The sequence below is a fragment of the Sceloporus occidentalis genome, unplaced genomic scaffold (assembly GCF_023333645.1).
Source record: "Sceloporus occidentalis isolate IW3139 unplaced genomic scaffold, rSceOcc1.0.p SCAF_15, whole genome shotgun sequence".
NCBI lineage: Eukaryota > Metazoa > Chordata > Lepidosauria > Squamata > Phrynosomatidae > Sceloporus > Sceloporus occidentalis.
Window position 1 is genome coordinate 1,235,515 of NW_028316995.1, and position 11,885 is coordinate 1,247,399.

General features: G+C 43.7%; 1 protein-coding gene across 1 annotated transcript; it reads left to right on the plus strand.

Annotated features, from left to right (window-relative positions):
* The first annotated feature begins 1,031 nt into the window (after positions 1-1,031).
* LOC149303127 (small ribosomal subunit protein uS10m-like) lies at positions 1,032-4,321 on the plus strand. The gene is made up of 7 exons (XM_089481338.1): positions 1,032-1,088; positions 1,675-1,739; positions 2,191-2,266; positions 3,227-3,366; positions 3,516-3,624; positions 4,070-4,159; positions 4,238-4,321. The coding sequence occupies exons 1-7, from the start codon at positions 1,032-1,034 to the stop codon at positions 4,319-4,321; spliced, it is 621 nt and encodes a 206-aa protein (XP_089337464.1).
* The last annotated feature ends 7,564 nt before the right edge of the window (positions 4,322-11,885 follow it).

An 11,885-nucleotide genomic window follows, 5' to 3' on the forward strand; every position in this document is an offset into this window, starting at 1 on the left:
TGCTTGCAATTTCCTGCTGTATTGCCGGGGCAGCGGGTTGACGTCTCCTTCCGCTGCAGCCGGAAGGAGGTGGAGTTGGCAGCGGGGGTTGCCTGCGTCGGTCGCGCATACCTTTCCCGGCTGTCAGAGATCAGAGTTCCCCGCACTGGTGCCGCACCGGTGCGGGGAACTCTGATCTCTGACAGCCGGGAAAGGTATGCGCGACAGACGCAGACAACCCCCGCTGCTAGCCACACCTCCTTCCGGCTGCAGCGGAAGGAGACGTCAACCCGCTGCCCCGGCAATACAGCAGGAAATTGCAAGCACCGGTAAGTGTGTGTGCGTGTGTGTTAAATGGGGGCATAGGGCATTTCTGGAATGCCTTATACCCCTATATGCCACTCTGGCACTTAGGGGGTTAAAAGGCATATTATGGGGCAGAGTGGCATATAGGGAGGTATAAGGCATTTCAGGAGGCAGAGTGGCGTTAAGGGGGCATTTAATAGAGCACTCTGCCTCCTGAAATGCCTTATACCTCCCTATATGTCACTCTGCCCCATAATATGCCTTTTAACCCCCTAAATGCCACAGTGGCATATAGAGGGTTAAAAGGCATATCATGGGCCACAGTGCCATATTGGTGTGGCAAGCCTGGGGGCAGATGTGCGTAACTGGGGGACAGGTTGGAAAATACAAGGAAATAAAAACAAAAAAAAATTTATTTAAAAAAATAGTTTACATGAATTAACATTTACTGGTAAAACTTTTTTCCTTTAGGGTCGTCTTATATTCAGGCTTTTTCTTTCCTTCCTAAGTTAATATTCAGATTTTGGGGGGGTCGTCTTATAATCGAGCAAATACGGTAGTTCAACGGGCCTCAATAATTGAGGAATTTCATAAACTAACCAGTAGGCGGCAGTGGTGCGTCTATTGTAAGGCTCTGTAGACTGTCAGATTATCTATCCTCCGAATGATCTCCATGGTATCTACCCTGGAAGCAGAGTGTGAAGCCGCCGGAAGTGCATGTGGCACCGGTATTTTTAACAGGGAGAATGTCTATGCTTAATGTTATTTTCCGAGAGAGTGTCCGGGGTCTTTCGCGGTGTCGGGTGAGTCAATTCCCGTGTGAAGAGATTCGGGTTCCCGCGCTGCTGACACAGAGATAGACGGTTAATCGGTCTTTGTGAAGACGGGAAAGGCTGACCTTGCCAGATACATCACAACGTACTGACCGGGAGCACGAACTGGTTTAGTGCTTGTCATTGTGCAGCACGTTCAGTCGGCTGAGGCGTGCGGCTAGCGGTGTGTTAGGTCGGGCGCTGTGTGAACAGGCACTGGCAGGTGTCACGTTGTGGGGCAGCGCGCTGCACAGCCGTGTTAAGTGTTAGCTTCTGGGTCACATCATTGCGTATTTGTGTTAGGCAGGTGTACTGTATAGGCCAATGGGAGAGAGATCTACATGTAGGCGCCGTGCTCCCCACAGCCTCCTGCTGCTAAATGTGATGCTGACCCCCTTATCTGTCTGCATCAGCTGAAACAATCACTCACATACCTGTATGATCACTCACATAATTACACACACCCTCCCTTTATAAGGAGGTTTATTACTTTAATGAGTGTTTTGGGGTCAGATATTTGTATTTTGGTTGATCTCTGGTATTTTTTTGTCATTGTTATGTTTTTTTCTTCTTGCAGACCTTACAGACAACACCATCTTTCTATTGTGCATGCGCCATCGCATCTGGAAACAGACAATTGGGGTAAGTGTTACAAGTTCCAGGTTAACCCTTACTGTGTCAGAAGGTCTTAACCAGCTGGGGTGTAATCACTTAATGATGAGCTGCTGTGGAATTAGGTATTTGTGGTTGCCAAGCTACATGTTGCAGTGACAACGGAGCCCTTCCTGCAGAAGTGACTTCTATGGGATTTAAGCGTCCTAAAGAAATACTTAATCTTGTAACTCACCAATAAGACATTAAACGTGGTTTGTTTTGCTTGGCCAATTGGTCCTAATGAGGGTAACTGTTAAGGAATGCGTTCCTAATGATGAAATGGTGCTTCAGATCTGCAATCCATCCCATAACACCGATGACCTTTCTTCCATTACTGCTTAAAAAAAATTAAAAAATGGACTGTTACCCTTGACATCCTTGCCAGGCTGCCCCATACATCAGAATGATGACTGAAAAAAATTATCTTTATTCTTTATAGAATTTCAAAGCATGTATTACGGACACAATCCACAGAAGTTGCGGTGCCTGCCATACAGTCCAGAATAAAAGAACTGGTAAGAAACTGTTTATTTTCAGTTTCACGGGTATTCTGATCGATCTGTTCTGCATAGATGGATGTGCGAAGCGATCTATAGATTGCCGGTTTGCTATTTCTAGGCATCATGTCAACTGTATCGAAGAGGCCAAAATAGTAGATAAGTTTCCGACCGGTTGTACATGCGTCGGCGTGATCGTGGGGTTTCGTAGAAGAATATGCCACTGATGGTCCTTGATTGGCTAAAGATTGAGACTCGGCTTTAATACAGAAGGGGGGTCTGACCTTTTAGTTGGTATGTTGTACTAGCAGATGCTTTGTGGGCACTTATTAAAGTTTGCACTTTTGGTGGTCTTTCCACACAACGACTGTAGGGACAGTAAATCCAGCTCTCTGGTATTTGGCAACGGGCTGTTCTTAAAAGGCTGGCAGTTTTCCCAGACAGCAGAGACAGAATGACTACTTCTTGAAATCTAAAATAATTCTTGGTAACTATAACCGTTAGCTGTAACATGGCACTTATGACTTGGTTCAGATTCCCCCACCATACAGTCTGGAAGATATATTTACCCACAGGTAGGAAAACGGGACTGGCTTTTCTATGCCTTTATGAACTAGAACCACTCAACCATCTCTTAAGCCGAGTATACGATATGAAGTATAATATGCTTCTGCTCAGCTGAGCTGTGAGGTTCAATGCCGCAGTTGGCGTTCTCACAAGCTCATGTTTACCGACAACCTTATGGCAACCAATGAAATGTTCCTGCTGATTGCTCTGGTCCATTGGTTGCTATGGTGACTAACTTTATAACAGAATCAATTTGTATACACAGAACTCTGTATATTTAACTTTTTTTATTCATAATTTGCAATCAGTGTGGTTTCATTTTCATGTATGCATTCTGTGCAGTTGTAACCAAATATCAGTGAAATCAGACGGAATAGAGTTTAGAGAAATGTTTATTTTGACTTCACACAGGTAACGAGCAGTGATGAGCCAGAAATACTGTACAAGAAAATAGAAGTATTGGCAAAATGCCACGACAGAGCGGTGCTGGACAGTTACGAGTATTTCGCTGTCCTCGCAGCCAAGGAGCTGGGAATCACCATGGAGAAGCTGTAAGTGTGTTATATACTGCCTTCAAACATCAATCTGAAGCCTTACATATACTACAGCATTAAATATCAGTTTTGTACTGTCTTTCTTTAGTGTGGGAGTATATATATATATATATAGGTTTTTTTTTTGTTTTTTGCAAATACACAAGGCATGAGCCTTCAAAGAAGATTGAACGTTTAACTCTTTTAAAATCCGTGCACATCTACAAAAAGCACAGAGTTCAGTATGAGATGAGGACACATTACAGGTGTTTTGAGGTAAGCGCAAAGAACAAGGGAATAAAAGCGCAGTATAAGCAGAATTAGTTACAATTCAAGCCGGTATCTTTACCCTGTCCATGCATTTATGTAGCCCCCCTCTAATTACATCCGGGACCTCTTAACTATTCCTCTGGAAGGTAACTGATTTGATGTTTAATTGGTTATGTCAATCGCGGCATGGCTGCTCCATTTAGATCCTTCTTCCCCTCGTCCCCGCATGGCCTTTTTGGGCAGCTTCTTAGTGTCTATTTCTGATCCAAGTGTAACTATGTTTTAACCACCAAGGAACATGTTCTTGATTCACAAGTTACTTTTAGGTTCTTTCAATTTTCTTATTTAACGTGTGTGTGTGTGTGTGTGATTTGGGACAGGCTGCTTAAAATTGAATGGACTGGATCTAAACGCAAAAATGAGTTTCTACAAACTTTTTTTGTTGTTTTAGTTGAAGCACTTAACCGGCAGCACGGCAAACGTCTATCTTGAATACCTACAGCGTAATCTCCCCGAGGGAGCTGCCCTGGAGATAACTAAAGTAAGAAACGTGCTTGCTGCAGCAGAAGTGTTATTTAAAATACAAGATGCTTTATCCTGTTATGTTTTCTGTCTTTAGACTACACTAGAGAGGCTACCAGACCATATAAAACAACCTGTATGGGACCAGCTATCAAACGAAGACACCAGGAAGAATGCTTAAACCTGTCATGGGGTATTTAAAATGAGTAATAAAAGGATGGACGCATCTAATGCTGCCATTTATTTTCTTTTGTAACTGAAGGTTCCTGTTTAAATGTAAACACACCAGGCTTCCAGTCAATGAAAGCCAGACAGCACTATAACCTGGTGTAGAGAGAGGGGCTCAGAAAACCAATGTGTGGCTGGCACACAAAGGGATTAACTACATTCATCTTCTAAGTTCCTTAATCATATAGGTAAGAGTAAGCAGGTCACACACTCCTGTACAGGATCCTTAAAACTTTCTATTACGTTTCTCATAGCTTTCAGAGGTGTAGATTGCTGGCTCAAAGAAAATATTCCCCTGCTTATTTATATCCATTCTTAATTAACCTCGGTCTGTGTAAAATTCTAAACAAGGCATGCAGAAGTCAGAGCAGGGACCGCTGGCATACAAACAGTGAAAGTGTGATAGGGCATCAAGTCACATGAAAGCTCGTATGTTTTAGCCATAAACGCTCTAAGGCTTACCTGTCTGAGGCGGAGGTCCCATTTGTAGGGTAAAATATATATATATATATATATTTTTTATTTATTTTTAAATACTCTCACCTCACAAAAAGGACTGTTGCAAGTTCTTCAATGGTCTGCATACCATCTTCAAATGGCTTCAAAGGGTGACTATGTTACCCTTCGGAAGACAATAATAGCATCATTCTTTCACAATCAGGTTTACACACCGAGAGGCAAGGCAGTTTATGTTATGATAGAATAATATCAGTCTAATGTCTCTTGTGCTCTATAGAAAAAAAAAAACCCCAACAATATATTAAAGTTCTCAGTGAACCTTATTGTTGGCTTATATAACACACGGGAACAGCTTCAACAGTTATAATAATAAAAAAATGTCCACAACCAAGTTTCCAAAGCATTGATTTATAATGTTGTCACGTTACAGCAACGATGACAACCAACACTGAATAAACTCATTTGTGTGTATATACCTCTGCTTTCATATAACGGACAGATACATAGGGAAATCATTTCGGCATAGAAACTGTTTGGTGTCATGTCTGAGACCTCAGAAAAACAGTAAAATGCACAAAAACCTCAAAATAATAATTAGGCCGACGTTTCTGGCCTGTGTTACATTATAAAAGGTAGGTGTCGGGTTGTGTGCCTTTGAAAAAAAAAAAGTGTAATAGATTTTATTTAGTTGATCAAATACAGGTTGGTGTCCCAACAATAACCACAGTTTATATTTTCTTTGCGTCTGTGGTTTTTTGGGTTCCTTTACCATCTGACACCTTGTGCGTACTGCAGGTTTTACACAACCCTTCGGAACTTAGAAACGTATTTTTCCAGCCCTCTGCACCAAAATTAAAAAAGGAAAATATATCCCAATAATACTAGGTTTTCTTGGCCTTTACAGCTAAAATGACACAAAATATTGGCAAAAAAGAACCACAATTTAACATTTTAATTAAAAAAAAAAAAATTGTTGCTGCTCACATTATAAATCTAGGTGAAACAAAGTAAAATGTAATATACAATGATGAAGGGGTTCTTCAGGTATACAAAATTTGGAGCTTGTGTTACAGCTGGAGTGTTAAATTAATTATGCTACATAAAAAATGTAGGTAGAGCAAATACAGAGGTGATTTACGTAGTGTTACAGACGGTTACACTCCATACTCGGCCTACCATTAAAAACAAATCAGGTCAAGCTTTGAACGCTTTGTTCTTCCTTTCAACTATCACGTCATCCCAAACGGGTGCTCAGTGTCACAAAAAAATAATTAATACAGAATATATTTGTTAAATTGGCTACAAGCTTTGCAATGATATTGATAAACATGAATACTTGTCTAAAAGACTGCGCTCAGTTACACACTAGTCCAAAAATACTAAGATGCGCTTTGAATACATTTGTTAAGTTAACGCTTGACCTTCTTGTTGGGCAACAGCCGATGTCCATATAGATTATAGATCATAAACAAAACATGTCCGAAGAAGCCCATTAGTTTTTTTATATACGTGGCGTTTCTCTTTTCTGCCACTTAATGCATGAGGGCTCTTGAAAAATCATTTTTTAAGTACACTAAAATGTTCTTTTGGCAGTGACAAATGAATATAGATAAAATAATAAAAGATGGGTTTAGTCAAGGTCTTTTTCCAGCCAATTAAAAAGGTTTATAAATCACTCTCCTATACCATTTAAGAGTGTGTCTTTAAAAGCGTCTGCCACCTGGCGGTACGGGCCATCTCTGGCCCCGGCCAGGTGGCGGAGGAGCACCGCGTCCATTGGGAAAGCTGTGTAAAAGGATAAAATCACAATAGTTTGCTTATAAAGGAAACAGCTAAAAAATATGATGTAAAACCACAAAGCATGCAGTTTAACACAACACCCGCGTGGATTATTTCAAACAAAGAAGTTATGAAAACGACTAGCTACAAGTGGGCTGTGAAGATTTAGTCTAGGAACATTATTTGATGGCCTTATAGGCTAAGCAATATGATAAGACGGTCTTACCTTCGTGGGTGAGGAAATGGACCTCTCTGTGGTGGTGGTGGCGGCAGGATACCCCGGCCTCGTGGAGGTGGTGGCATGCCTCGGAAACCCATCCGACCGGGCGGTAGAGGAGGAGGGTGTCCACGTCTGGATGTATATTTAAAAATTAAAAAGATTAAAAAAATGAATAATAAGCATGGTAGCAGCATTTGGATGGAATGCAGGACAGAGAGTCGAGACAAGGGAATACCAACTATAAGGGTGTTGAATAGTCGAGGCAGGAGGTAAGAAGAGAACGAACTAGGGTTTTTGTGGCTTACTAGGAAAGGACGAGCCATCATTGCCTGGTTATTAGGGGAGGTCGTCATGTTTTAGGAGACAAGCAGTTGGTATTATGGGACATGAGAGAAGAAGTGAGATCAGGGGAAGACAAGTGCATTTGGGTATCATCTGCATAATGATGATACTGGAATAACCTTACAAGAGATGATGTGTAGAGACAGAAGAGCAGAGGGTGAAGGACTGATGCTTGAGGGACTCAAGTGGAAGAGGTGAACATGTATTGGCGGGGAAAGCGGTTGTGTTGTCATTTGCAAATTGAACAATAGTCAGAACAATGCTTTCTGCCACGTACATTCTCATACTGAACCGTGGAAGTGGGGGTGGGGGTGGGAAGGGTTCACTCATTTCTATCTCAGGATGGGGTGGCAAATATCCTGGGTGTTGGCCTCTAGCTCCTCCACGCCCCCGAGGATCCTGGTATGGATGCATCCGCCCCATGCCACGTCTACAAAACATATTTAAATGCACATTGATAAGAACATTTTGGTTGTGGCGCTGTCCGTGTACTTAAATGACAGAATGCAAAATATTCAGATGTTCACCGTCACCAGTGAAGATAATAAAGATATTTCACCAATGTTACCTTAAAGGTACAACTCCATTCATTGATTTGTCTCTGAACTTCTCTCTGCCTATAGACATTTGCCCCTTCATGCCACGGTCACCTCTGGATATGTAGCTGCCTCTACCGCGGTTTCCTCTTCCCCTAAAAACAGGTAGAATTTAGTCCACTAAGGTTCTGTAGCACACAAATGCTATCCCTCACGCTACACCAAATACATACAAAATATTTATATATATATATATATATAAAGCAAAGTAGTTAAAAAAGTAACCACTACTACAGCGAACTGATCCACTTTTACCACTTTGATCCAGAAATGCCCTTTTAAAGTCACCACAGGTGTTATAACTAGTTTGTCTTAATGTGCCACCTACAATAAAAGTCCATTTTGTGCTGGGCATAATAAAGCAAAATTATTCAGTTTTCTCCATATATTTCTGCAATAACCCGGTGTTAGCCTTTTCAGTCAAAACATAGACGATGATACCTAAATTTCCTAACTTCTGGCCCAGCTTCAAGTCGATCCATTGGCATCTTCTGGTCTGCTTCTAGAAAATAAGACATACCCATATAAATGGCAAATCATTATGTACATTAAACGTGCCTCCAGACAAAACAGAACACTTGTACAGGAGATCCCCGAAAGTTCTGGGTTTTTTAGGACTGTTAGGAGAGCTGCGGGAATTGTTGCTGCTATATAAATAAAAGAACTATAATATTACATAGTATATTACAGCTGTATCCGCCGTGTGATTTGTCCAGGTATAGAACAGTAATTTAAACACTCAAAATTACCCTACTTCCAAGAAATTGCACTATATCCTTACAAACATGGCACTAGCATCACAGCGGAAGCCGATGACGTTTCTTAAGGCAACCGGACCCCGAGCTCAGCTGGCAGGAGATGTGGAGGATGGGGCTAGTAAATAGAAAAGCGGGAGCCGGATTTCCTGTGGCCGTCTACAACAAAGAAACCAAGAGGCTGGCTGATGCCTGAGTGAATGACACTGTTATGGCTGCTCATGGAGAGAAGGTGAATGAGCATCGAATGAATGAATGGATTGATGGATGGATGGAGTCCGCATTCACAGGGAAACATTTCATAGAAACAGAAGATTTAGGCGTCGGGGTCACCGACAACATATGGTTTACAGGTTTCTATGGAATTCCACAAATTCTGTTGTCCGATACAAATGTAAACAAAGCCGATAAATAAATGACAGCAAATATCACCAGATCCACCGCAGTGCTGTAAAGAATTGATAAGAGACCATGAGTGTGTGTGTGTGTATATATATATATATATATATACACATACATACATACACACACACACACACACACACGGGTGCACTAATCCTATGATGACCCCCTTAAGTGAGGCAGATACGGATTCCCAGAGGGAGTGCGCCATTCAACAATTATTCAGTGACATCTTCATGTATACTACCGTAATTATATATATATATACACACATTTATATACACACCGACCCATCATGACACCCTGTGACCCTGTGACGAGGGGCAGACCGAACGGCAGTGAGCCGTATAGCGGGTACTACGCGGCATCCTCAGGTAAATGGAGCGCTTCCCGCTAGTTATTTTCCTCACCGGTATAAAGCCCCGAGCCCCGCTCCGTACCGTACGGGAATATAAACACACACGGCTGCCCGTGAAATCCCTGGAATGTTAACCCTTTCCGTGCCGGCCGACACTACCCGGTAACCTCTCTGCTAGGCTTACGGCTTTTATTGTGCAAGACATTACCTCAGATACGGACAGGCCTGACCCCGACTTGCAGATAACCGGAGCTGTAATGGCTGCCCGTGCAGATGGCCGGTAATCCCGCCTACGGTCGCTGAGGCGCAATGACAAGCCCTCTGGCGGCTGATTGGGTGGGATTCCTCGGTCCTGGCAGGAGGTCGTCAGCGTACTATGGGCGTGACGTCATCGTGCCTATGGCATAGCATGATAGGTGTGAGGGCGTCCGTTGTAACGGTCCCTGAATCCCGGTGCTGCTTACAGCGCGCCGCACTGTAACGTCTGAACGGCCACACGGACTCCGTGACTGACAGCAGCTCCTCAGGTCATTAAAGGCAGTTTCGGTACACAGGATAAGGATACGGACACGCGTGGGAAGCATGTTTAATGCACGGCTACATAAAGCATTCTCCTAATTATCCATCAAACGCCCCACCTGGTCACTCTAAATTAAGTTGCCGGTAACTTGGTGCACACAGGCTGGGTGAGGGGGATGGCCCGGGCCTCGCATCTTCTTATTCCAACTACCAGATATAGGCAAGCGACGCTTTCATTCCAGCTCATGACTCCGTGACGCTTTCCATATAAAATAAAACCAGCTGTGGGTACGTGTGGGGTGGGACACCTTTTTCTAACAACTGGGTTCTTCGTAATACTGCATTGGCGCTGTCTGTGCCGGGTGCGGGTGCAGCTAAAACAACCCCACTTTGAATTCACAGGAGCGCATTTTTTACAGACAGAAATAGAAATCTGAGAAGTTGGATTGGGAACTCTCCGGGTTGCAGGAGCGGGGTCTTGACACTCCCCACCCATTTCCCCTCTCATTCCCTGTGAACGCCCATAGACATCAGCAGGAATGCCCCCGATATCAGCGGGAACGCCCACTGGGCAATGCTGGCCGCGTCCCGCAAGTTTCCGAAGCCCTTTAAGCAGAGACGTGCAGATGAAGACGCGGGATTCCTCGTGAAAGGTTCCAGGGGCTCCTTGATTTGCATATGGCTGCCACTTTACACATAGCTGTGAGCCGGGGATAGGTGAAGTGTCCGTACGAGGACATCTGTGCCCATGGTAAGGTTCGTGAAGGTTTATAGAACATCATTAACATCATAGAACCCCAGCAAATGTCCACCATGAGCAGTGTTGGTGCCTACCCTTGCTTTGAGCTCGAGCCAGAGAGTTCCACCTCCGTACGGCTGTCTCCTCAGTGTAGGATCCGAGAACAGCATCAAGCCACAGATGATGAAGAGGATCTCTGCACTGCTTTTAGGAACAGACATTCCACAACTTCTTTTAGTATGACTTCTCCTTTTTCCCCCCAAACTTTAGAGTGCCGAGAATCAGGACACAACTTTCCCACTAGGACATACCTGGGTACTTGTGGGGCCCGGCTATCCAGCACCTACCCTTGCAGGACGCGGCCAGGGCTCCCGCTGACGTTTCGGGAAACAGCACCATTTAAAGGGGAAGTGGGCAGGGAGTGGGCATGTCAGGACCCCGCTCCAACGACCTGGAGGATTTGGGTGTCAACCCAGAGGATTTGGGTGTCAACCCAGAGAACTAGAGAAGCAATGATTCTCTCGGAGAGTTCCTAGGTATGCACTAGGAGGCCAGGACTATTTTTGTAGTTTTGTTATAGTTAGATGTAGGTGATAACCATGTAAATAGTATACACTTTACACATGGAAACATACTTTTCAGGATAGGTTAAGCTATTCGTAAATCCCCAGCTTAACCCTTTCAGTGCTGGGGGCCAGGACACATTTCTCCCATTGGGAGGCTTAGCCAATTTACGTAGTTTTGTAATGGTTACATCAAGGTCCCCTGGTGCCACACAAGAGGCCGGTTACAAGGGAGAGCTTTGATCTCCCCAACTGGCCTTTTCGCACTATGGAAGCTGCGCTGAGCCCCCATAGACTGCAATAACCCCTCAGGCCTAGGGTTTTTTTTTTATAACCTCAGGACTCCAGTGGCACCGTGCCTTACACTCGATCTAATGCCTGGCATTGTACCTGGTGATGTGAGGCTCGCGTGCAGCTACTCGGCTCCATGATGTTCCCGAAGCACAGTTTTTGTGTGAATATTTATGCCAGAGGAAGCTTGAAACTCTTCAGCTATGGAATCAGAAGAACGTTGGCGACTTATAGGCAATCGTTGACCCCACTCTGTGACTTTGCGTGGTCTTCTGCTTCGTGGCTGAGTTGCTGCTGCTCCTAAAGGCTTCCACTTTCCAGTAATACCACTTATGGAATGTGATATATAGAATATACCCATAAAATATCGAGCAGGGGTGAAATTTCAAAAACTGACTTATTGCAGACATGGCATCCTATAACAGTACATTGCGTGAATTCACTGAGCTCTTCAGAATGACCCTTTTTTTTAATTTTTTTTTACATTTATACAA